Source organism: Paroedura picta, chromosome 3 (genome assembly GCF_049243985.1).
Source record: "Paroedura picta isolate Pp20150507F chromosome 3, Ppicta_v3.0, whole genome shotgun sequence".
Taxonomy (NCBI): Eukaryota; Metazoa; Chordata; class Lepidosauria; order Squamata; family Gekkonidae; genus Paroedura; species Paroedura picta.
The window spans coordinates 128316192-128342894 of record NC_135371.1 but is presented as its reverse complement, the minus strand read 5'-3'; the positions used below and the strand labels follow the sequence as shown (position 1 = coordinate 128342894).

Sequence of the window (26703 nt, the reverse complement as noted above, 5' to 3'; positions counted from 1 at the left end):
ATTTCATAACTATGATATGTGGCTACTACACAAGATTAAATGTAAGGATTGCAGAATCACAGTGACTCACACATCTTTAAGTGAACGTACAGTATTACTTCCATGCAAATATGGGGAGAAATCTGCGTAATAGTTAGAATAGTACCTTGCACAGAAAATCTGAAGCACACAAGATACGCATCTCTCATTTAGATAAAACAAAAATACAACTGAGATAATGGAAAATAACAGACTTTATTTTAAATAAAAAGGAACATAGTTATTATCTAAACAGGACAATTCAGAGCAACCCTGGCTCTACGGTATGGACACTTAGTGGAGGTGGCAGTTTAATGTTAAAATACGAGTCCAAAGAGACTCCTTCCCTCACAAAGGGAAGAATGCAGCTCCAAGGACCTGACAGGTAAAAGTTCTTATCAACATAATGACATGGTCATTAGGAATTCAAGACAGAAGTTTTTAGTACATTTCTCCAAATAAGCAGCAGTTGTTGCTTAAAGTGGACCAGAAAAACAGGGTGAATCAAGTTTGGCTGAAGTCTGCAAGAAGCGTTAAGAGGACCACGACTTTCTTTGATGCAATCACAATGTCTCAGTGAGATTTTTCATAGACAGAATACCTGCAAAACATGCATTCTCTCAAAATCCAGCCATGAGAAAGCAAGCCACCATCAACAGAAGTCACAATTCTAGTGAGTGCTGCAGCACTCTGTGGCTTGGATCCAGTGGAGGGTTTTTGCAGATTGATGGGGTGGCAGTGGTGGTCATGGAGTATATCATTACTGACTTCTGCTGCAAACTTCTGCCTATGCTGTTTCCAGGGATCCCTGTCCCAGAGGAGCAGCATGTTGGAGCATTTTGGGCTGGGGGAGGGGGGAAGGTAGGGAAATTTCGGGCAGAACTGCTTTTTGTCTGCTGAAATTACCAGTGGATCCAAGTCCACGACTTAGCCTTTAACCTGATGACATATATATCTACATAGCTCCAATTGTACTGTCATTTACAGAACATTCAAGCTGATTACTAAGTCTGGCTGTTCACAGCAAGTCTCAAGGACAAACTAGACATGATGGAGATCCATGAACAAATATCCAAACAGTCCATAGCACTTCCACCTCCCTCCCCTATCAATTTGGGGAATGATGGCATTTGTGATGGTGGAATTAGCCCACCATTTCCACAGACCATTGCCATTATTCTCACTTGGCTCCATGCAGCTGTTATTAGCCATATAGCAGATACATTTCGATGCCCATATGATGAATACAAGGCAAATAACTGCATTGGGAGGGCAACTGATGGTTTAACCTTTTCCTTCCATGTCATTTTTGCTAATGTTCCCCACAACTTCTATCTGAGCCCACCCCAGGGGCTATTCACAGCTCCTTAAAAAAAGACGTAGTGTGGAATCTGTTTACACACCTTGTGTTGTCATGGTTAATCTGGATTTCTGTTTTAGTAGTTTGCACTCTATGAAGGTTTACTCCCAATGGTAAAAGAACTGAATAGACACCAAGTCCTTGGACAGCTGAATTGAGGCTTAAAGCTACAGATGGCATAGTACAGGCTCTGGGCATTGCTTCCAAAGAGGCTTATAAAGTATTAGAGGCAGGATGCCATCTTTAAAGTCACTTCAACAGTGCTAATAAATGTGCACAAAAATCCATGGTAATTTTTTTCATGCAAAATGCCTTGCGTGTGATACTGTAATGACTATACTCCTGAGAATTACCTAGTATCATAAAGGATAAATAGGCATTGAGTTAATTATGTTTGCTTGGACTGCTGGACAAGTTGGGGATGGACCTAGGATCTTTACTCTCAGCCTATACTGTCTGTCCAATATGAAATAAAGAAACCCAGTTTGCTCCTCCAAGCCATCTTAGTAATAGGTATTCACCTGCTTTACTTGAATGACTAACACAGTGAGTTAGAGAGGGAAGCAACAGTCCTACAGAGAACCAATGTACTTTTGGCCAGCATGACAACAACTTTGGGTCAACAGGCTGTGGCTCAGTGGAACGTCCTCTGCTTCTCACACAGAAGGTTCCAGGTAAAAGTAAAGGTGAAAGACCTCTGCCTAAGGCCTTGGAGAGCTGTTGCTGGTCTGAGTAGACAATACCAAACTTGATGGACCCAATGGTCTGATTCAGTATAAGACAGCTTCATATGTGTCCAATGAAAAGAAAAATACTTGGCACCAGTACTGGCATCTGGTCAATTATGAAATTATCAACACCAAGCACACAATGCAAGAAGGACCCTGCTTCTTTTAAGCAAGATGATTTACAAGGATATAAATACATCACATAACCTTCTTTTAAGAACACAAAAAACAGGATAGCCCATCATCATGGGAAATCAGGAACTGGAATATAAAATATTCCTTATTACAGTACAAATCAGAGGCAAACAGCTTCCAAAAATGAAAAAAAACTTCATATCCCATCAACGTTGCTGAAGATCGCAGTTTAAAAAGACATTGATTGCAACTGAGCACTTAAAAGCGTCAGTTACTTGTTACTATTGCCAGAAGGAAAGACATGATTGGATTCTCTCTAAAATACCCAACATCCTGCCATTTTCAATATTAACTGAAAGAAAAGACAGTCTAAATTTGCTTTTCACCAGATTGGGAACAGAAAGATCACACACATCCTACAAATACCATGGGCTCCTTCAGACTAACCTGAATAGTTAACTCCCATCTCCATCCAGGTTAATTTGACAACTGATAAACATTTACAATACAAGTTCAATACATATGCATACGACTGAACAAACCCATCCATATCCCACTGTTAAAAGGTTACTCTTTCATCAGGATTTCCATTTCATCAGGATTTCTAATGGATGCATTTCCCCACATACCTAGTGCAAAAATACCCCAACATGGCATCCGACAGAGAATCTCGAGATCCAAGCCTTTGTATAAAATACAAAAACCAAACCCAATAAGCTCAACTTTCTAAATCTTGTGGTTGCCAAAAATCATTTCAATAGGACATGAGCAGCTCTGCTAAATGATTTAAAAACCAGAGAAATTCCAGTGGCTTGATGGGGCTACAGCTCCAAGTAAAGCAAATGCGTTTCTTGCAGATGGTTTCCTAGAATCAGCAAGTGGGACTGAGAAAAATTATCTCTCTAAGATCTTGGAGAGCCGTTTCCATCGGAAAGAACCTACAGTGGACTCAACAGACCAACAGTTCGGCTTGGCATAAGCAGCCTTGTGTTTCAGTTTGCAAATGGCAGCACTTCACATCCTCTCCTTTTTCCTTCCCTGAGGCTCCACTGCTGCTGTCCGTCTGCTTCCACTTTTCTGTTCCAAGTCCCAACACACAAAAAAGCAGAGGGCCATTTCTAGAAAGCCATCCCAAGTGGTACAATCCAAGCATATGCAAGTCAAACCAATGAGTGTTACTTCCATTCTAAAAATTATTTCCCTTTGGCAGAAGTGGATTTGAAACACTAAGTTCTGCAACACCAAAGGGAGCCTTCTGAAACGTAACAGCAGCACTTACCAAAACAATTCACGGTTACGTTTGCATGGAGTTAAGGCTGGCAAGTGGTATTCGGATCCCTGTGCTAATGATATGGTGACATTTTGGCACACTTATATAAACATGGAAGAACATCATGTGCCATTATCTCACCCAACCAAAAGTCAGCCTGCGACTGGTCCCAAACTGGCTGACACGCTGTATGTCTGTGAGGAAGGTCAGACCCGCTTAAGATGGTGAGAGTTGTTAGCTGTGGATTTGCCTTTGGTTCTGGATAATGCAAGAAGCAGAACAAGAAGAGAACTGAATAAACACACCTCTTGCATCGTATCTCAAGACAGAATCCATTTTAGATAATTACACAATATGTTTTAGACATGCTGTTGGCAGACCTGAAGATCTGGGCCAGAATTACAATTGGATGTGCAGAGCCCATCTCATAACATAATTCCAAACTCTAGTGATGAGGAATGTCCTTGAAGCATCAGCACATCCCAGGATCCAACTGCCTTGAGAAATTCACAACCACTTCTGGTGCCAAGACAAAAATCACACATACCCCTCTCATCACTGTCCCACTAAGAGTGGATACCAGGCAATAGTAATGCATAAAAATGGGATGTAATATTTACCAACTCCACCCACTCCTTATTTTAAAAGCTTTCAGGAACTCCCACAGGGAGAGGTTCATTAGCAGCTATAGCTTCTCCCATTCGAATTTTTTTCCTGGCCAAACTCCCAAATTGACTGCAAAATGCCAGCCATACTACTTAACAGAAAACACATGTAATCATGGTGACGCAGCTGGTTCAGGAGGGTTTTTTTCCTCCTTCATTCATGCTTGGCATTGCCTACAAATTAAAAAAAAACTCAAGAAAGGTGCTTCTCACAGGTGATCCTTTACGAAGAAGAGTCACTTCAGGTGACTAGAACCAAGCTAATCTCTCCCATTTCCTCTTGTGCTCTACTAACGGTACTTGATGGCCCATTACACAAGATCTGTTGCAGATCCCTCCTTCAGTATAAATGCATGAAACTTAAAGTGTAAACATAAGACCATGCTGGATCAGGACATGGACTTTCAGGAGCTACTTGCTCATTTTTAAGACAACTTTGGCTAATAAATGTGGTCTGTTTTCTAACTGCCCAGATTTGTGAGCCACAGCCTTGCAGAGAGCAGTGTTAACTTCTGATGTTTAGCTTATTTGTTTGACAGGGTGCAGAAAGAGCATGGAGGGGATCTCTGAAATTCTCTCCTTTAATTAGCAAGGAGGCAATACTTAGATATAGCAGGTAGAAGTTTGGATTAGGGGGGAAAAAAGCAGTGAAGACTCAAGAAATCTTCAAGCACACAGAAGATGAGAGGAACAGAAGACAGCTGGCAGGTTCTGATTGCCTTAGATGAGATCTTGTTATCTTTCAGGGGTGAGCACGGCTTCCACAAGACTCCCTAATCCTGTCAAAAAAAAAAAGGACAACTGCCTGTCAGAAGTTTCTTGCAGCACTTTTATGCAAGATGGCAGGATACAGCTCTTCACAGATGAACTGATGCATCTCAGAAATAGCTCCATGCTCTTCCAACATTAAGTACAGAGATGCCATAGAAGGCGGAGGGGGTCAGAAACAGATGGGTGAACATTCTCTTCTCCATTTGTGTAATTTGATGGGTAAAAGCAAGGAGATATTTAAAGAAAGTATTGAAATACACAGCTGTGAAAGTGTTGAAATGAAGAAATTCTCTATATTCTAAACTGTATAAAGAAACTATGGGAAAGGACTTCTGCAAATCCCTAACATACTAATTCTGCATTTTGCTAGGGTCTGGATCACAGGTATCAATGGGATGAGATGCTATTTTATGAGGCTGCTACATATAAGTTCCATCTTTATTCAATAATCAGCTAGACAAGAGCTCTTTAGAGATCTACTCATTGTGTCAAAAGCAATGACTCCTAATCTTTACCAATGGGATCCACCATCAGAAAGTGGTTTCATTAAGGACTGACTGCTTTCCCAGGAATGTTTTTTTTTGGGGGGGGGGGAGGGGAAGCTTTGGGTCTTCTTGCTACATGCTACAACTCTCTGTGGAGGTACAACCTTCCACCTACCATTTGGGAAAAATCCTCTAATCTACAAAAAAAATTATTACTGTATAGTTAGACCAAAGATGCGTTACTGCAGGTGACGATGTTGTAAGAGATCACCAGACTCAAGGATTTCCAGTCTGACAATTTCAGTCATTAAATTCCTATTCCTCCAAACACCAACTCTAGCGCTCTCTTCTACAAGCAAGACATCTAATTTTCTGTCTAGTAAGCAGTATTCCTATACTCAAAAAGAGTTACAGATTTTAATTCTAACTGTTCTTTCTATTGTAAAGAAAGGAGTTGGGCAAAAAGGTTTAGCATAGTTTCAAGAAGTGAAAAAACCCAATCCTTTCTTGATAGATCCTTTAACAGAAAAAAGCATCTGTTCTCTGTAGAAATACAGGAGGAGATGTATGTAGCATAGTCTAGTTAAAGTGTGAAGCCTTTCCACTTTACTGATTGTTTAACTATTCTACTCTTTTTGTCAACAGATTTACGTCAGTAGCTGTGTTGGTCCGAAGCAGCAGAATTAAGTTTGAGTCCAATGGCATTTTTAAGTCCAACCAAGTTTTATTCAAGGTATCAGCTTTTGTGTGCATGCACACCTCGTCAGATGAGCGTGTCCCTTGAATAAAACTCTGTTGGTCTTAAAGGTGCCACTGGATTCAAACTCTGTTCTTTTTGTCAGCAGTTTAGCCCATTCAAAAGAATCAAAACAACATCATTTGTGTGGTAAAGCAGCATATAGTCAGGCCTGTTCACCTAGAGCAGCTGCGTTCTTTGCTGACACAGTCGTCGTGGGAGGTTGTATCACCATTATCCATCATGCCACAAGTCCTCCGCTTTTTTCTTCGATGCATCATTCCTTCTGTCTCTGAACTAGAATCACCCTAAATATAGAAAAGGACAATAATAAAGAACATTTGTTACTTCAGAGACATCTAAAAGAGTTGAAATTATAACCTGGCCTCCCTTATAGATCAGATTCTTTATAGATTCCAGTTACAGTTCTAGTACAGGCTTGGGACCACCAGAGTGTTTTTGCAGAGGGAATGATTTCTGCCCATGCAGCTTTCTTGCCTCACCCCTTGTACTGCCACCACAGATCCAAAGCAGACTGTGCCAGAAAAGACCTCAAAATCTGGGCAATATTCAACTGGTGTAGTGTTTTCATTTTTAGAGCATGTCAGTAATTGATTGCATAGTTTCCTAGAGGAGACTTAATCAAGCCCGGAATAGCAAATGCCCTGGTGAACAACCTGTGCCTAAAGATGGATGAACCTTTTAGTTCTCCTAGTCCTTTTAATAGTATTTTATACTACTGACTCCCAATCTTTCTGAACTGCCTGCCTCTAGAGGCTGCAGATACTTACAATTATAAATGCAATTCTATACTGTTACTCCATTCTTACAGTATACTTGTATACATTAAATTGCATTATAAAATGTAATATTCAATCTCTGGCTCTGGCACCATCCATGAATGACAGCATATATCTGGTGCAGTTTCTGAATAAATATCTGCATTGTCAGAGTCCTTACCTCTGAATCAGAATCTGAAGAACTAGAGCTGGAAGAGCTAGAGGAGTCGCTGGAACTATCAGAAGCAATGCCTGTTGATTCCTGTAAGTCAACAGAATCTGCCAAAGAAGCTAGCTCAGGATGTTCCTGTTTTAAGACCCTGAGGTGGGATTGGGGAGAGAAAGAAATCAAAGGATGATTATCTGCACTTATGCCAGTTGCAATGCAAGCTAAGGGCAAGAGTCCTTTTAGAACAAATACTGTAAAGAAGTTTGCATTCACTGTTCAGAGCAGCATGGATTCTGCATTGCCATCCCATCAGCATTAACAATTCCACAGACAGAGAACATTTCAGTTTGTGAAATATGGCTTTTGCCAGTTCCCCCTCCCACTGAAGACCCCCACCATTCCCCTAGGATCTGCAGAAGCTCAGTTTCAGCAGACACAGATGGTTTCTGTACATACATGTACACAGGGTAAGGGAGAGAGTTATCTTCTAAGACAGCTCTGCCTGTGCTGCACAGAATCCAAGACTAGGTGTCGTTTTGATGGCCAAATGCAGAGTCATAGAATAGAATCATAGAATTGGAAGGCACCTCATGGGTCATCTAGTCCAACCCCCTGCACTATGCAGGACACTCACATCCCAATCGCTCATCTACTGTAACCTGCCACCCCTTTGCCTTCACAGAATCAGCCTCTCCATCAGATGGCTATCTAGCCTCTGTTTAAAAATGTCCAAAGATGGAGAACCCACCCCCCCCCCGAGGAAGCCGCTCTAACTGTCAGGAACTTCTTCCGGATATTTAGATGGAATTTCTTTTGAATTAATTTCATCCCATTCATTCTGGTCTGTCCCTCTGGGGCAAGAGATAACAATTTTGCTTCATCCTCCATATGGCACCCTTTTAAATACTATTAAAAATAAAGATGGTTATCAGATCCCATCTCAGTTGTCTCCTCTCTAGGCTAAACAGACCAAGCTCCCCCAGCCTTTCTTCATATGTCTTGGTCTCCAAACCCCTCACCATCCTCGTTGTCCTCCTCTGGACATGTTTCAGTTTGTCAACATCCCTCTTCAATTGGGGTGACCAAAACTGAACACAGTACTCCAAGTGAGGCCGAACCAGAGCAGAGTAAAGCGGTACCATCACCTCCCATGATCTGGACATGATACTCAGTTTGATACAGCCCAAAATCCCATTTGCCTTTTTAGCCACTGAGTCACACTGCTGACTCATGTTCAATGTATGGTCTGCTAAATCCTTTTAGCACATGCTACTGCCAAGACACGTCTGCCCCCATGTTATATTGATGTATTTGGTTTTTCCTACCTAAATGCAGAACTTTACATTTGTCCCTATTGAACTTCATTTTATTCAGTTTAGCCCACTTCTCGAGCCTATCAAGATCATCCTGTATTCTGTTGCTGTCTTCAGTTGTGTTTGCTATCCCTTCCAGTTTAGTATCATCTGCAAATTTAATAAATATCCCTTCTGATCCCTCATCCAAATCATTTATAAATATATTGAACAACACAGGCCCCAGGACAGATCCTTGGGGTACTCCACTTGTCACTCTTTTCCAAGATGCTGAACCATTAACAAGTACCCTCTGGGTACGATTTGTCAACCAGTTATTGATCCACCTGACAGAATTAGGATCCGTACCGCATTTTACCAACTTGTGAACAAGAATATCATGTGGAACCTTATCAAAAGCTTTACTTTTGTCAAATACTTCAGCTACTATCGGAACATCTACATGCCAGATTTACTGCCATTTTTTCTTTCTTTATCAGATTTTTGACTGCCCTCTCAGCAAGCCGCCTCAGGGCAGTGTACAAAGTTGTATAATTTAAATTTAAAATTAAGAATGGCTAACAAACAGGTTAAAATTTAGCAGCAACAGTTTCTCTGCAGAGAATCTATTGAGGTTATCCCAGGCCGGTCTCAGAGTAAATAGATGCAAAGATAGATGAATGGATAGGCAGAAGGATAGATGTTAACTTTGGCCCAATCCAAGAGCCTGGTGGAAAAACTCCATCTTGCAGGCACTGTGGAATTCAGCCAACTCTGGCAGGGCCTGGACATGCTTCAGGAGTTCATCCTCCCAGGTAGGGGACCGGATGGAAAATGTCCTGGCCCTGGTTGAGGTCAGACGTACCACTTTGGGGCCAACCGGTTGGCATTCTAAGAACAGAGCATTTTTTGAGGGAGTCTAGGCAGAGAGGGGGTCTCTCAGATATGCAGGACCCAGATGATCTTGTTTGGCATCATAGGACATGATTACTCATTTATTCTGACACTGACGGGTTGCTAAACAAGTACTCAAATTTATAACTGTTCCCTAATGCACCTCATTATTAAATAAGTTTATGAATACTAACAACTTGTGAAATCAATTTGGAGGCTTTCAGCTCCAGACAAGCTGCCTAAATATGACCCAGATTCAGCCAACAACTGGATTGTGAATAAACTATGCTACAATTTAATAATCACAACTGGGTTCTTTTGGGGAATCATCCTTTGCATTGGCCAAGCTTCAATGAGCAGCAAGTGAAATCAACTAGAGAACGATGCATATATAGTGAGCAAATCGAACTACCATCACAAGCACCAAAATAATTATAGTGAGTACTGAATGAGCACCTAATTTAACCGTTTTTCATTTTGTGTTTAGTAAATTAAGTTCTCAAAAGTATCCTCAGATTTAAACCACATCTTCAGTATGGATCATGGTGTGATAGAAAGTGCCATGAAGTTGCAACTGACTTATGGTAACTCCTTAGCGGTTTCAAGACAAGAGACAAACAGAGGTGGTGGTCTTCCATTACCTGCCTCTACATGACAGCCCTGGACTTCCTTGGTGGTTTCCCATACAAGTACTAACCCAGGGCCAACCTGACAGCTTCTGAGATCGGGTTATCTAGGGTCAGGAAACAACAACAACAAAAGAAAAAAAGAAGGGAAAACGAAAAACCAACCTGAGAAACAAGTGAGAACTAAAGAGATTGAGTGATAAAAGCATATGAAAGTTTATTAAATCAACAATTAAAATGATCGAACAGAAACATTTAAAAATGTTAAATCAAAACACCAAAACTTTCCCCCCCAAGATATCACATACTTATCAGTCTACCATGTACCCCTAATAGCACAAACAACTTTGACCCGACACGTTTCGATCTGTTATATCTCCATCAGAGGTCAATACAATCACACACAGTAGCAAATATCATGTTAAGTACACAAATTCTTTTTTCAACCGGGGGGGGGGGGACAATTCTGTACTTAAGTAAATGGAGCTCCTTTTTATGTTCCCTTTTAAGGGTTTTTTAACATTTAAAAATTAATGTTTTAAAATTATCTTGAGTTCAGTCAATTAAATTGCTGATTTAATAAACGTTTATGTATTTTTGTTCCTCAATCTAACAATGGTTAGGGTCAAATTAGCAAATCTTGAGATCCAGAAGTCTAATCTTCCTCCTGGACTCTACTTACTCATATAACAGTCTTTCCAAAATGTACAACTTTTATCACTCTTGTCTTCAACAGGCACTGTCATGATTAAGGAAGCAACAGATGGTTGTGATGCCATCATTTGGGAAATTACTGATGTAGTGTGATCACATCTCTCACCTGTACCATTTCCTTGATAATTTTGGCCTTCCCCTCACTGTCTTGTGCCACACCACAGGGAAGTTTGTACAGCTGGCAAAGTTCTGTGTGACAGCAATGGTTGTGTCAAGATTGAGAACTACATGCCACCAGCCACCTACAAATGCAACACCATCACACGTTATAGACAACCAATGGAACAAAGCACATTTATAATGCTGTTTTTGAATTTGCATTCTGCCATCACTGCAGCGCCTTTTCTGAAGGAGTAATGAATGGTAAAGATTCAACAGCCACGATAGCTGCCAAAATTCATTCAAGCAATACCTTGAGGATGGTCACAATACATTTGGCAATTGCAGCAGCTAGTCCCACTCCAATTGCATTATAAAATGTATCAAGTTGTCTTCTGTGCAGGCACATATTGGGACTGCACTTAGGCAGGCCAGCCACAAAAAGCTATTTTCTAGCTTAAAAACTCAGCAGAGGGTGCTCTCCCCCATCCAAAGCCACAGTGGGCCATTTTCCTGCCCACGCTGTGTGGTTTGAAGTGGATTGTGTACCCATTCTCCTCAGTTCTGCTTGAGCTGCCCAGAGTAGCAACTCAATACAAAAAAACAAAACAAAACAAAGGACTCACAAGGGGGGAAGGAGGAGGGAATGTGTGCCTGAACAGAAAACAACTCAAACACCAGTTACAGGTAAGTGCACCCTCATTTGCATCTTCTATCTTCTGTACAGCCCCACTTTGGCATTTTACCAAGCTATATCACTAAAAGGCTTGGTGAAGTTATCATATTAATAAAACAATGCTTGGAGAAGTTTCTAATCTCCAGCCTACTAGTAGGATTTTGCAAAGATGTCCATAGAAGACCACGTGTCTCACTGACAGATCTCAGGAATGAAACATTTCTTTGGAGAGCAGTCAAAAAGCCTGAGCCCTTGTAAAGTGGGCATAAAAACCTGCTTGTTCATAACCAAGTTTTATTGCTTTGACAATCCATCTGAACAGGGATTGAGAAGAAACTGATTCTCATTATGATCCACATCATTCCTGGGCTTTCCTCCTTAATCTTTGAAGGTTCTACTCGTTACATTTTTCCTGGGTTACTCTGCTATAACACATGCCAGGCAGCCTCCTCTTTAAACATACACAAGGTTGGTGTAAGACTGCCCCTGTAACACATTTTGAAATGCAAGAGGCAAGGACTGTGTACAGAGGCTTGTGGACAACTCCTCCCCACAAAAGTGCATTTTTCTACACAGAAGTCAGGAATGCAGGTACCTGGTACAAAGACAGTTTCTCCTGGTTTTTGCACAATTTCCAAAGGTTTGAATTCAGGAGGCCAAGTGGGAAGCTGGGTTCTGGGATATATTACTCTGAACCAAGTGATGGCTTCATCTTGCTGGTTCCCGCCTTCTTCACGGGTCACTTTAATCAGCTCTCTTGGGGTACTGGTCGGAAAGAGACACCAACGCTTGTGCCCTTGGACCAAGGCATTCCAGGCACTGGTTCCTAAAGGGTCAATGTGAATTCCTGTTCCTGATCGAGGGGGTCCCATCACAAACCATCTGTGTTAAGAGGGAATCCCGTAATGTTACAGAAGAAGCAACTAAAGTTGTCTCAAATATTTCATATTTTGATTTGAATTAAAGTTAGGAATGCTACGGAAACAAAACACACACATATAAGATGCTGCTATACACAGAGTTGGGACCACTGTTTCATCGAGCTTTGTTCCTGCCTACTTTAACTAGCAGATGCTCTTTAAGGCAGTGGTCCCCAACCTTTTTCAGGCCGAGGACTGGAGGGGGGGAGGCCCGGGGGAAGAGGGAGAGCGGTGATTGCCACTTGCCAGTGGGCGCAAACACGCAGGAGCAGAGCTGACGCGCCGGCACATTTGGGCCCGCCGGCGAGCGCTGTGCTGCGGGGGGGGGGGGGGGAGGCACAGGCACAAATGTGCAGGCACGGCAGCTCCGCACTTGCGTGTTTGCGCCTACTGGTGAGTGCCGCATGGCGAGCACCGCTCTTCCTCTCCCCCCCCCCGGTCCCTGGGCCTCTCTGTCTCCTAGGCTTGAGCAATTCAGCCACGGTGAGTGCCGCACGGCGTGGGGGGGGGGGAGAGGCGCAGCCGCATGGCGCGCCGGCGCCCCCCTCCCCTCCGCCACAGCCTGGAACTGAAGGCTCCATGGCCCGGTACTGGGCCTTGGTCCAGGGGTTGGAGAACACAGCTTTAAGGTTTTAAGAAGAGACCTGCTAGTCAATTTTCATTTAACCACAAGTGCCAAGAAGCTAAACCTGAGTCAATTCTACATTACAAATTATATGCTCACTCACAGACCTCTGGTCCCTTTGTTCAGAAAGGATAGTAATAAAACTGAAAGGATGCCAGTTATAAATTGTAAAATGACAATAAATCTAAAGAATACATATCAAAAGCAAAAACCCAGCCTGAAAGGCAACTGAACCATGAAATGACAAAGGCAAAAAACCCCAAAACCTGAAGGGATACAGGAATATAGCAGAAGGTTGTTTTGTGGCCATTTTTCCCTGTAAAAAGATACCGAAGATATAAAGACACATTAAGCATCTTAACACTTCAAAAAAAGCAGGGGCAGTGACAGACAGGAACTAGGACCAGTGAAATAACTTAACTTTCCAGTTACACTGATGCTGGCAGGGCTGTAAAAGGGTTATGTCTGTATGACCCATTATGCACGGGCCAGAATGCCTGTGCTGGCGGCGGCAGGGCATCGGGGTAAATCCCTGATTATGCATGTCCCCACCACCAACGTGGGCATGGCCTGGCCCAGGGCCATGGAAGATCCGCATTATGGAAATGCGGGAACGTCCACGGTTCCTGGGATACTGTCAAGTACTAAAAAGAGAATCATAGCATCAACAATCTCAATTTGCCTTCTTTCAGAACTAGAATTCAGTCTGGGGCATCTTTTTAATACAGAGGGTCTAGTAGACTTTCCTGCTTCACTAACCCAAACCAAAAGTCTGACAGAAGTGCTCCTTCTTGCAGGCCAGAAATGATAAATCAATGGAATTATTGGCATGGGGTGAAGCAATTGCCATTAGCTTGGACTTGATCTATACAAGTAGCCCCGAGAAGCGGTAAAATAGATTGTACAATTCCTCTGTGAAATTACCAGCACTCTCAGGGCCAAACTAGATCTGACAACATTTTAGAGGTGAATTCCAACCATTTTAAAATACCACAAGGACCCAACCCTGACCATTGGGTCCCACTACACTGCAGGCTCCATCTTAATCCTCCTCCTGGTGACTTTCCAACTGCCACAGCAACCCCCAGTTGCAGCACTTTAAAAAAATGAAGGGATTGGATGGTCCCATTGTGCTGGAGGCCTCTGTGGCATTTTTAGATGGCTAGAGTTCACCTCACAAGCAGCAGCATCAATGGATCAGACCTCTGGCTGCTCCATTCTCTAGTTCGGCCCTAAAGCAAAATGACAACCCTGAATATAATGGGTTTGTGTGTGTGAATGTGTGTGGCAGGGGAGGTTAATTCCAGCCACTTCATTGACTTAATTAGACAGCCAACGTGGTGTAGTGGTTAAGGGCAGTGGCTTCTAATCTGGAGAGGCAGATTTGATTCCTCACTCCACCACATGCAGTCACTTGGGTGACCTTGAGCCAGTCACAATTCTCTCAAAACTTTCTCAACTCCACCTACCACCCAGGGTGTCTGTTATGGGGAGAGGAAGGTTAAGCCACTTTGAGACTCTTTGGGTAGTAAAAAGCAGGATATGAAAAAAGCCCTTCTTCCTTATAGAAATTAATTTTTTTAAGAAATCTCATCTGAACTGTCTGCAGCATACCTTTTTAAACAGTGATGCTTTCATATGGTAAATATCTGTAAGTATATTTTTTATCAATCATGAGACTGCCCAATAACCCCAAGTCAGGAAGAAGATACGGATGAGATCCAAGCACAGGTAAAGCATATATGTACCATATAAATAAAGCAAAACTGCACTAGAATTAAGAAGTGTTACCCACAGTACAGGTTTGCACCGAAACTCTTATATGAAAGTGATTTCTAATTACTATACTTTAGACTATCTCTTGTGAAGTTAAACTGCAGCATTTAAAATTGGTTCCCTAATCACTCTATCATGACCAACTTGAGTGTTCTTAGGATGACCAAGTACAACCCAAGGCTGAAAAATTACCCTACAACACTCTAGCAAAGAAAGAATGAAAGTGTTAATATTTGCAGCTTTGAATGTCTTGGCTGGCAGACAAATCTTAAAACATCTCAATAAGGAAACAAAAGCAGAGCAGTATACACTACCAGCTGTACAACGGGGTTAATATCCTGCCAAACCAAGTAGTGAGAAATGACCAGAATATGCCTCAAAGGCATAAGCACTGAAACAGTCATGATTACATGTCATTCTTCTAGGATAAAAAGCTGAATTACTTATTGGAGTTGGCATATGTACCAGGCCTCTTGGATATAATGTCTATATTTAACTATGCACACTGGAAGGGACACAAAAAGAATAACAAGAAATGTTTAGAGGAGTATAAGTAAACTATCAGTACAGATTGAGATTCAGTAACTGAACTTGTCATCAAGAACTGCTTTATAGTAAGGGATGACTGAAGAATTTCAAGAATGATTTATACCACTTCTCAGCAACTGGCCAAAAGCTTTGAGAGCCCCATGCCAAGTATTTCTAAATGTTTGAATGGTGGACTACTATTTTAATTTGTTTGCACAAGGTGTTTTTGTAATATAGTCATAATTGGAAGCCTCCTTTAAATACTTCAGAATTAAGATGCAATAACTTTACTCCAATCACCTGAAATGAACATGAAAGATGAAGAAAAACTGCCAAAATACTCCGGTATATACAACTTTGAATCAAAAAGTTGTCCAAAAACATCTTTGTTATTTCTGGCCCTACCTGTATGGTGGCCTCCTCTTCTCCCCTGCATATTTGAACAGGTCATCTGTGAAAAACTTGGGCACCCTGTAGTCCTCCAAGAGCTTCCTGCGCTTTGGATGCTCTCCATAGCTGCTGTCAAATATATAAAGAGGACTATCATCCTGTGTAGCCTCCATGTACTCAATGTAATATTTCATCTTCATCTTCACAGAATAACCATCGTTGTCTTCCCCACACTTGAATTTCTGGTTCCTGTACTTGCGTTTCAGACGCTCCAAAGTCCATTTCTCTTGAGCCGGCCATCCCGCCTGAGCATTCAACAGGACCACGGGCTTGTAAGGCTTTTCATAACGTTCAATGAATTCTTCCACTGACATGTGAAGCGCATCTGCCCTTTCCACATTGTCCTGCGGAATGAGAAAAGAATATCTCTTAAAATAAAAGTAACACACTGGAGTATTAATAGTATTTCAATGCAACTCCATGCAAGTGTACTCAGAAGTCAGTCCTGTTTTGTTCAAAGAGCTCAGTTCCAAGATGCATGTGCATGGGATTGCAGGTTCCAATGCAGCAGCAGCAAAAAGAGGAGGATCTTATATGCTGCTTTTCTCTACCTGCGGGAGTCTCAAAGCGGCTTACAGTCACCTTCCCTTTCCTCTCCCCACAACAAACACCCTGTGAGGTAGGTGAGGGAGCCTTGATATCACTGCTTGGTCAGAACAGCTTTATCAGTGCTGTGGTGAGCCCAGGTTCACCCAGCTGGCTGCATGTGGGGGAGCGCAGAATTGAACCCGGCTAGATTAGAAGTCTGCACTCCTAACCACTACACCAAACTGGCTGAGTAAAGTTAGACTGGGATAACCACACAGGATTGCATTGCTAGTCTCACAGAGTAAAGAGCACTTCACAATCAAAATGCTTATTACCGAATCAATCAGTCACACAAAAAAACTTTTTTTCTAGTTGATCAGTTTCTCTAATCTAAAGACATACTGATCTGTTCAAGAAAAACAAAGGCAGATTCTTATAAAATGCTACTACAAGAGCTGATTATGCAAGACCAGCCATATCTTTGGAGTAGAATTTACAAACTTCTCCTTACTTATGAACAAGGCAGAACAAGTTAACAAGTGTATGGTGAAGTGGATGCAGGATTTTGATGAACCCATCATGATGGAAGATTGGAAATACTTACTGTGTAAAAATGTGAAATTAGCTAAATGCCAGGCCTTGTGAGAAAATTGATATAAAACGTTTTCTAGATGATATCTGACACCTAAAGGTAAAATGTCTAATCATACCAATGGTAAATGTTGGAAATGTCATGAGACGGTTGGTTCCATTTTTCATATGTGGTGGAACTGTAAATTGGTAAAAAAAAAACTGGATAAAAGTTCATGATAAACTGCAAAACTTGTTTAAGTGTAAGTTTGCGCTTGAGCAAAAAAATATGTTGAGTGTTTTCCAGTAGGTCTCCCCAAGGCAGGAGCAGAATAATTCTTCCACGCAGCAACAGTGGCAAGACTCATCATTGCTTCCGGATGGAAACAACAGCAAGAGCAGCAGATGGACTTAGGGTGGGAGAAACTCAGAGATCTAGCTGTAATGGCTAAGCTAAGAAATACAGTAAATCAAAGACCAACTGAAAAATTTCAAAGACACTGTGACACGTTTTGGAAATGTTTGTAAAACTTAGCATTGCCTTCTGTTTCTTTTTTCTCTATCCTTTGCTTATTAGAAAATAAATAAATAAATAAATAAAATTTGCTACTACCACTTCTTCCTGAGGAAAAATATTGTGCAATTCAAAGCTTTTGTACGGGACAAGTCAATCTTTTTAAAAGAGTAGGTAGTCCAATAAAAGGTAGTCTTGTGCAATTAGTGCAATGAGGAAAAATTGTATAGTTAAATTGCTCACATTCTGATGTCTACTACCTATGTTGAATGGCACGTTTAAGCAAAATGCAAGATCAACCTGTAGATTGTGGATTATTCACACTGCCATTTTAATATTATTTTTGTGTACACAGAACTTTGAAATACCCTGCTCTGAAGCTGAACATTATTCTAACTGCTTTGCAAGTAAAGAAGTCAAGTACGAACAAGCATGTATGTCTACTCTACACTGAATCAAGCTGGCTTTGACAATATTCAGTGAATGATGGGTCAAAATCAGAATAATAATGTAGACTAATCTGCTACTGAAGACATACAAAATCAGTTTTACAGTTAGTCACTGTTATTCAAGGAACCAGTAAAGAGCATGATCAGAAATTCCTCAGTTGAAACTGGCATGCAGAAGTCTTACTCTGTTTTTAAACTCACACCAACGGGTTTTTTCCTCCACTGGTATGCTGTACCAAATAAAGAGCCAAAAGAGGCCTGAATACTGAGATCTGAGATTCCAAACATGAGACGTTATCCTATGCACACATCCACACAAATAGAACAGGACAAGAAATCTGTGTATTTTCTTGCACTATTCACTGTCTAGGAGACACAGGACTTTATATTACAAGAAGCTAATTTCTTTAAATTATTTATATTGCATCTTCTACTTTAAAAGCAACAAGATGGCTGTCATCACAGGACTTGGGTATTCTCTTACACACCAATTATGTTTGCAACAGCTCAAGTTCTATTTTGTGTCAGTACTTTAGTCTTCCAAAACTACAGAGAAGGGAGTAATACAATCTCCTTAGAATGCCAATGCTCCTGGGTTAAAAACAGAACAGCAAGTAAACAGCATCCAAAGTTTTTTTCTAACATGTTTGACTTTCCCCTTCTCCCCCAATACATCCTTAAAACTCAACTAGCTGCTCTGGGATGTACGAAAGACATGTCTTGTATTTTATTATAAATAAATAAATAGAAAGAACATGTCACGTATCTGAAGTCCACATTCCCTGTACATTTTCTTCTGTATGCATAATATTAATATAATCAGCATACCTGATTTTGGGAAATTCGTACAGACTAGGGCCCATTATGCACGGGCCTCCCCCCTCCCCACCGGCTTACCTTCTGGCCCCGTGTGTTCAGTGCGCATGCGCGCTACGCCGGAGCAGTCCAGCATGCCCCGCCCCCGTGCATACATGGGAAACGGCTCAGCGGCAGTGCGCAGTAGCTGCCGTGCATAAGAGGCCTAGGATAATGCCTCCCCTTCACTACTGATTCATGAAACATCCTGTTATATAGGAATGCAAGCACATAAGATATATAAGCCATGAAGTCAAACATTCAGTTTCCCAAAGTGGCCAAATAGTAGAAGATACATAATGCACACAAAGAGGCACCTAAATGCACCTAAATGGGCATGTCGGACCTCAACAAAGGCCAGAGCCTTTTCAGTCCTGGCCCTCACCTGGTGGAATGAGCTCCCCAAAGAGATCAGGGCCCTGCCAGAACTTCCACAATTCCTCAGGGCCTGCATTTGCTTGAGTCATTTGCTTGAGACTGACTGACCCATAACATCTAGACGTCACCCCCCTCCCCAAACTGAGAGGTTGAACCCACGAAGGGAGTATCAAAGTTACTGTTGTTGAGATACTGTTCTAGTTGTTATGTTATTGTTGTCGTTATATTGATAGTGTTCTATGTAAACGTTCCAAAATGTTTTATGTAAACTGCCCAGAGCCATAGAGAAGGGCGGTATAAAAATCCAAATAAATAAATAAATAAATAAAACAGGAGAAGAAAAAGTTGTACAAAGAAAATACTATCATAAATCCTTGATTACTCACTGTTCTAAGGAGGAAGAGGGGCTTTGCTCCAACAGGTAGAGCAGAAGGTCCCAAGTTCAATCCTTGTCATCCCCCATAAAAAGGAACAAGTAGTGTGTGAGACCATGGAGAGCTGGTGCCAGTCTGAGTAGACAACACTGACTTTGTCAAACCAATGGTCTAATTCAGTATACTGGCAGGTTCACGTGTCCAAAGGAGTCACGGCTCCATATGCATTGTGAGGTTTCAATAAATTCTGCAGATCTCTATATTTTAGCTATCAAAGATAAACAGTAATGTTTATAAATTAATACATATACAGTATTCTATCCCTGTTCCATCCCTCATCTTCTTGCCTTAGAAGCAGAGAAGAAAGAATATCATTTCCAGCAGTTTGGTTTAGTGATTAGGAGCGCTAATCTGGCGAGCCGGGTTCGATTCTGCACTCAGCCAGTGCAGCCAGCTGGGTGACCCTGGGCTCATCCTGCACTGATAAAGCTGTTCTGATCGAGCAGTAACATCAGGGCTCTCTCAGCCTCACTTACCTTAGAGGGTGTCTGTTGTGGGGAGAGGAAAGGGAATGTAAGCCACTTTGAGACTCCTTCGGGTAGAGAAAAGCGGCATATAAGAACCAACTCGTTGTCGTCGTCTTCTTCAGCAGGTCTCACTTTGCCACTTCCCAATGCTGAAGACGTAAGGTCCTGATTTACACTTTTCCCAGGCATTCTGCCATCAACCACCTCTTGTATAAAACTGGTTAGCTCCTTTCCATGCAACAAACCTCCAATATCTCTCTTCAAGCCTAGTCCCATTTCACTGGCATCATGGATTCCCACCACTTGGATGCAAAGATACTTCCCAATACTAGACCTTCCCAAACTAGTACCTAGCAGGCTAGAATATATATTCTCCTCCCCTGGCCTCAAGTGTCCAGTTCTCAGTCCTGGTTTGGAATGCCCCCAGTACTTCCCAACCCCCCCCCCCAGCAACAGCACTCCTACAGAGTTTCTAATGTGATCACTTACCCCAGATGGTTATCACTTTAACAACCCACACAGTTGAAAGCTAGCTAGTCATATTTCATTTTCAAAAGGGAAAGGGAAACCTGCAATCTGCACTCCCACCAACACACCCTGGGCTCCTTCCACTCATGTAGGATCATGCACTTTCCATACGCTTTTGCAGCAAAGTTTTCCTCTGCAGAACAGGAAAAACCTACTTCTGAAGTGCATTAACCGTTGTGTGTGGAATGACTAGGTTAAATTAATCCCAAATTTAAGCAAGTGTTGTGGAGGACACCTCCCACAAACCGTTACCACATAAAATAAGTAAAGAAGTAAAATGGTGAATACTTCAGACTGAAGCCAGCAGACCGCTTCCGAAGGGCCAGAAGCACATGACAGGGCCCCTGCAGCTGATCAGGGCCCCTCTGAGCGTGGGACTGGCTCCCTTTCCCCTTTTCACGCCCACCAGCCCTGGCATGGAATTCTGCCTCTCGCCCTCCCAAGGGCTCTAAGCGCCTAACCCTCCTGTGCTCCCTTCACCGCTCACAGCCTTTCCCCGCCGGGTCTCCCCCCAACCTCCCTCACCTTGCAGGTCGCCGGGCTGAGCGGGAAGCTCTCGCAGTAGTTATGCCGGGTCCAGTCGAGGGAGTCCTTGAGCTCCGGGCGGGCGCTGCGCTTAGCCTCGCGGATGCGCTTTTTGCTCTTGTGGTTCATGTCCCCGGCGCCTTCCCCTTCCGCGCCCGTCTCTTCGCACCGCGAATACCCTCGGAAGTCTCCCCACGGGCGAGCCCAGCCCCTTCCAGAAATTTCACGTCCACGCCGCCTGAAACACGGCCCCTCTGCCTTCCTCCCTGGCTTGACTTAACCCTCGCCTCTTCCCATTGGCTGCTGCTCTCGCTCCGCCCGCAAACTACCGGAGCCCATTGGCCCTTCAAAAAGCGGAGAGAAAGACTGACGGGAAAGGATCAGTGGGCGGCGGAGGAAACGACTTTGCCGCCGCCATCTTGAGCAGTCAGCGCGGCACCGGCTACGTCACGGCAGTGGAATGTGAAGAACTACGGCAGGCTCTTGCCACGCTCCCCAAAGACCAGCACGTTTCGGTGACGTCTCTTCGTGCAAGAATGCCGGCAGAGGCTCGTGGGAATTGTAGTCCATGGACATCTGGAGGGCCGCAGTTTGACTACCCCTGGGTTAGAGTATGACGGCGGAACTCCAAAGGTCCCAATCCATTTCTAGCTAGACATTCGGAACAACCATATCCCCACTTGTATGCACACGCCAGAATTCACCGTTATGCAAACGTGCCTAGGGTTTGAACATTCAGGGGGGACGCATTCGGGTTGTGCTTAGAGGCGGGGTCACAGTTTTGGAAAACAAAAGGCGGCAGTCTTCCTAAACGCGCCGGAACTCACTGCGGGGTTCAGCCTAGAACCGGGCGACAAGACCCCGGAGCCTGCGTGTCCCGCCCACTTTCGTGGCAGAGATTTTTTCCCATCGGCTTCCTCTCGTTCCGTCCCGCGGTCTTCCTAACGAGGGGCCAAGGCCTTTAAACGACATGGCGCCCCCAGGGGAAACTCCCGCTGAACTTACAGACGGGGTCCGCGTGTGAAAAGCGCCTGCGTCAAAGACCACCCAGTCGGCCCTGCCCGCTCTCCTGTCTCGGATTGGGCCTTCTGGCGGGACTTTGAATGGGGATCGGTAGCGTTCATGTCAGGCTTGAGCAAAACAGCACGCCAAGTGCCGAGGGGATCGGCCGTCTTTCCAGGCTGGCTTTCATGTGCTGTTCGGCACCCAAAGGCATCGTGCGAAAATACAGGTTTGCCGAAGATCAAGAGGACCCGAAATCAATCCTGGTGGTGCTTATTCCTGAGGTGTCGGTCAATTATTTATTTTTAATATTTGTGTTCTCTCTAGTTTCTCCAGCATGCCCTTGGCCCGTCCAAGGAATTATAATAACCAAAATTTAGAAATGCAAGGCAAGGAAGAAGAAATAATATCGGATCTGTAGGTCTAAATTAAATGAAGTACACGCAGAAATATTATACAATTACACGTGTGGGGATTCTTGTTGTGTTCAAATTATAAATGAGGCATAAATGTGTGAGTTGATTGAACCCATACTCACAAAATATTTGTCCTATTTGTATGAATTAATTTAGCAAATACAGCATTTAGCAGAGAAACCAACTTCCATAATAATGGTTTTTGAAATGAGCTATAGTGAAAATGAGCTATAGTGAGTACCCAGCTTGCTGGGGGGTAAACGGTAATGACTGGGGAAGGCACTGGCAAACCACCCTGTATTGAGTCTGCCATGAAAACGCTAGAGGGCATCCCCCCAAGGGTCAGACATGACTCGGTGCTTGCACAGGGGATACCTTTACCTTTACCTTATAGTGAAAATAAAGTTACTGGAGTTAATTCTACTGAGGACAGTACTGTCCCATTTTAACTAGGACTGCTTGCACACGAAAGCACACACCTTGAATAAATCTTTGGTCTTAAAGGTCCCATTGGACTCAAATTTTGTTGTATTACTTAAGATCAACACAGCTATCCACAGCTATCCAAGAATCTGTCTTGATGCGAGGACACTGATGGAGTGCAAGGTCAGTTCATCTCTATAATCCTTCATTAGTCAAGCCCAGGGAAGGCCAAGAAGGAAGGTTGTGATGCTGTTGTGATGCTCCGAAAAAAGGTGAATGTCTTGGGGAGGGGGGGGGTGAAAGGTGATAACCTGTTCCTTTTAAGAACTATACGTAGCTTAGTACAAAGTACTTGAGGTAGACCATTAAAATTTAAGATTTTTTGGATTTCATCTCATAAACCTAGCATAAAATGGCAGGGAACCAATAGAAACTGGAAAATGCAATCAATGTTGTGTTGTTTTTGCCACAACCATGTTTTAAAGCATGAATTTCTTTCTTCAGGTTCTTGATCCCCAATATGGCATGTATGTTTGGCCTTGTGCAGTGGTTCTGGCCCAGTATGTGTGGTTTCACAGAAGATTAGTCTGTGACAAGAGAATTTTGGAGGTATGGCATTTTGAAATTAACTTAGGTTTGTTTTGGTTTAGAATTGCTTAATACATTGTCATGTAACAGCATTTACAATCCAGCCCGTATCTGTAGATAGATCTTTTAAGGCTGCGATTTTTATGACTAGCAGTTAGGATAATGTCAGGCTCAGTAGATAATCACAAACCTGGAACCCAAAGGTAATTCTATAGTTCAAAAACAGAAACTTAACTCTATTGGAGAGGTAAGACAAAAGTCTTATATGACCTACAGGCTAGTGCGAACCTACCCGATGAGATCAATTTCAGAGGCCCTAATCAGTGTATCCTCATTTGTATTAGGTGTACTAACACCAAGGAAAAGGTTTTTTCTCTTGCTTTGGAACTAGCCCCACAGAGACGTTTTACATTACATTGGCCGGGTACCAGCCAAAGACAATTTTATTTTTCCAAGGTTTTTGCTGTTCTCATTACTTTAAAAGGAGTATTGCTTTATTAGTTATTTCTGATTTTGAGTTGGTTAATAAAAGCTGCAAGCTACCTTAACAGCAGTTTAGATATGCATCTCTTGTGAACTTATTTCCCACCCTAATTTCTCTGCAGAATTGTACTAAGTAGCTTGAAATAAAGCATACATCTATAGTTAATGTCTGAATTAAACATGTCATCATTGTATATTGGGGGTTTATGCTGGAGGCCTTAAAATTTCCATGAACAAACTGCTAATCAACTGTCTACTCCAGAGAAAACCCAGGTGCATTATTAAATGCAATTATGTACGTGTTGGTTTAATTAAATCAAATTACAGATATATTAAGAACAACTTTATTCTGTTTAGCTTGGAGCAGGCGTGAGTCTTCCTGGAATAGTTGCAGCAAAATGTGGAGCTGAAACTATACTGTCAGATAATGCATCAAGCCCTCAGTGTCTGGACAACTGCCATCAAAGCTGTCAGATGAATAATCTCTCTGGAGTGTTGGTAAAAGGACTCACCTGGGGTCAAATATCACCTGCCCTACTGACCTTGCCTCCAGTAGATATTATTTTGGCATCAGATGTGTTTTTTGAACCAGAAGGTATGCATACCATTGGGATTGGATTTATGTTTACCTATTAATCTGTATTTGAGAACCATGTACACTAAACACAAAATGTAACAAAAATATTATTTTCCCTTTCTGAGCTGAATAGCATTCATTTTGAATGGCAACCATCTGTAAGAAGTTATTACAAATTTTAATTAATCTCTTGGATTGACATGGCCATGGCTATAGAACACAATGCAGTCTCAAAGCTTCCTGAGCCACTACAATCCATTTTTAGGGTAAAGGGTTGTGTATGTGCTCTTTCATTTTGAATTCTGCTTTACAAGCCCATATAAACTGCATAGGCTAAAAAATAGTTGCCATAAAACTACCATCTCCGCCAAGCCAAACTACTAGCGTCCTACCTGGCCCCGGAACACCTAGCCAGTGATCCATGTGACTGTCACCTCTAGACTGGACTTCTGTAACTTGCTCTACGCAGGCCTGCCCTTAGCTTTGACCCAGAAACTACAGCTGGTCCAAAACGCAGCGGCCAGGATCCTCACAGGAACACCGTGATCCGGCCCATTCTCCACCAACTGCAGTGGCTCCACTGCCACCAACCAGCTATTGGTCCCTGGCCCTAAAGAAGTCCACCTGGCCTCAACCGGGGCCAGAACATTCTTTGTCATGGCCCCCACCTGGTGGAATGAGCTCCCAGAGATCAGGGCCCTGATGGGACTTAAACAGTTCCGCAGGGCCTGCAAAAAGGAGCTCTTCCCACCAGGCATTTGGTTGAGACCAGGCATAACTAACAGTGAATGAAGGGCCCCTGCTCCCCCCACCCCAGAACTCCACCAGAGCGCTCTGGACCTGGGCCATTGCTTTGTTGTGCAATTATATTGTATTGTGTGCTGTTACAACTTTGTCGTATTATGTTACAACCACTGTTAATAATATTGCATGATTATTAGTGCAGATTGTTTCATGTATGGTTTATAAGTGCAATGTAAGCCACCCTGAGCCTCCGGGGAGGGTGGTATATAAATATATAGATGTTCCAGTGCAGCAAACATAAAAAGGCATAACATTAGTGATGGGGTATATTAACTTTGTGTTAAGCATCTTTTGACTTTGCATGACTACTGTATTTGAAGAAAATCCATTTAAGAAGTTTAATCGTTTGTATTTTAGACTTTGAAGATGTAATAAGTACTGTGCACTACTTAATGGAGAAGAACCCACGTGCTCAGTTCTGGACTACTTATCAAGTTAGAAGGTACAGTTATGCCAAGCTTCCCATTTATTGAAATGTGCTTCAGTCACACGATCATACATGAGTTCGATTACTGGCCTATGGAAGTCAATATTGTCTGCTGCATCTAACCTTCTACTGTTCCTTTGATGTGGAGATACTGGGGACTGAACATAGAACCCTATGTATGCCATATGAACACTCTCACTGTCATACCTATGAAGGCAAATCTGTATCATTACTAATGCTGCTTACCACAATATTTTCTTTGCCTCAAAGGCTAATTATAGAATTTATATTTAAGTGTTAGAAATCAGCCTAAAGCACAGGTTTGCTTGCCTGCAGCAAAAGGTAAAAACTTGACCTTTCTACTGTTCAAACTATTGTCATTTCAGCGCTGACTGGTCTATTCAAGGATTACTTCACAAATGGGAAATGGAAAGCATTTGTGTGCCATTACAATCATTTAACGCCAACAAGGAACAACTTGCAGACTCTCCTCTTCCAGGACGACACACTATTGAGATGATTGTTATCACTAAATGACCACATAAGTTTTGAAAAGTACCTTACCAATTATAAAAATCTATGTATTTCTTTGAAATGAATAAACTTAATATTTTCTTCCACTGAGCAGCTCACATTAAAATTATTTCACCGATATTTGAGGACAAAAGCCAAGACCTAGGTACTTCTAATGTGTTTGAAGTGTCTCTCAAAATTTGACTATCTCTGCCTACTTACCATATTCTGAAATCTAATCATTTGTCAATTGAGAAGTACTACCTGACTTTTGTAATCTATTCCCAGTGCCCTGGAAACAAACAAGTGGTTAGGCCATGGTGGTAATTGTTGCATCTGACTACAAAACTAGTTTTACTTTGTTTGCTTTATGTCATCTGAATATATAGTAATTATTGTATAATTTCTTTTCGGTATCCTTTGTATTTCTATCTTTTTCCAAAATAAAAGATGCAAGATGGACCAAAAAGATTGTTGTGCTGAGGTTCAAATTATTGTGCCCCCCC

The 26703-nt window shown here is 42.4% G+C and overlaps 2 protein-coding genes across 5 annotated transcripts; one reads left to right on the top strand and one right to left on the bottom strand.

Annotated features, from left to right (window-relative positions):
- Nucleotides 1-215: 215 nt before the first annotated feature.
- Nucleotides 216-21343, bottom strand: JMJD6 (jumonji domain containing 6, arginine demethylase and lysine hydroxylase). Of its 2 annotated transcripts, none has more exons than XM_077327670.1 (7): nucleotides 20965-21343; nucleotides 15672-16060; nucleotides 12013-12299; nucleotides 10749-10884; nucleotides 7129-7267; nucleotides 6349-6476; nucleotides 216-3769 (listed from the first exon to the last, which is right to left on the bottom strand). In XM_077327670.1, exons 1-7 carry the CDS (start codon nucleotides 21091-21093, stop codon nucleotides 3718-3720), a joined length of 1260 nt encoding a protein of 419 aa, XP_077183785.1. In that variant the 5' UTR covers nucleotides 21094-21343; the 3' UTR covers nucleotides 216-3717. The 2 variants fall into 2 exon arrangements, with proteins under 2 accessions (XP_077183785.1, XP_077183786.1); XM_077327671.1 differs by lacking the exon at nucleotides 216-3769 and adding an exon at nucleotides 3779-4955.
- A 103-nt stretch (nucleotides 21344-21446) lies between these two features.
- METTL23 (methyltransferase 23, arginine) lies at nucleotides 21447-26666 on the top strand. 3 transcript variants are annotated; one of them, XM_077327672.1, is made up of 6 exons: nucleotides 21447-22250; nucleotides 22923-22988; nucleotides 23310-23414; nucleotides 24234-24471; nucleotides 25615-25699; nucleotides 26071-26666. In XM_077327672.1, exons 1-6 carry the CDS (start codon nucleotides 22068-22070, stop codon nucleotides 26219-26221), a joined length of 828 nt encoding a protein of 275 aa, XP_077183787.1. In that variant the 5' UTR covers nucleotides 21447-22067; the 3' UTR covers nucleotides 26222-26666. The 3 variants fall into 3 exon arrangements, with proteins under 3 accessions (XP_077183787.1, XP_077183788.1, XP_077183790.1); XM_077327673.1 differs by lacking the exon at nucleotides 22923-22988; XM_077327675.1 differs by lacking the exons at nucleotides 21447-22250; nucleotides 22923-22988 and adding an exon at nucleotides 23057-23077.
- The last annotated feature ends 37 nt before the right edge of the window (nucleotides 26667-26703 follow it).

Excerpts from the sequence above, each read along its gene's own strand:
- JMJD6 (XM_077327670.1), bottom strand. The coding sequence starts at position 21,093 with ATGAACCACAAGAGCAAAAAGCGCATCCGCGAGGCTAAGCGCAGCGCC. Across the intron at positions 12,300-15,671 it reads AAGAGGAGGCCACCATACAG|ATGGTTTGTGATGGGACCCC; the intron begins GTAGGGCCAGAA and ends CTCTTAACACAG. Across the intron at positions 10,885-12,012 it reads AGAAACTGTCTTTGTACCAG|GTGGCTGGTGGCATGTAGTT; the intron begins GTACCTGCATTC and ends TTGCATTTGTAG.
- METTL23 (XM_077327672.1), top strand. The coding sequence starts at position 22,068 with ATGGGGATCGGTAGCGTTCATGTCAGGCTTGAGCAAAACAGCACGCCA. Across the intron at positions 22,989-23,309 it reads GGACACTGATGGAGTGCAAG|GTTCTTGATCCCCAATATGG; the intron begins GTCAGTTCATCT and ends TTCTTTCTTCAG. Across the intron at positions 23,415-24,233 it reads GTGACAAGAGAATTTTGGAG|CTTGGAGCAGGCGTGAGTCT; the intron begins GTATGGCATTTT and ends TATTCTGTTTAG.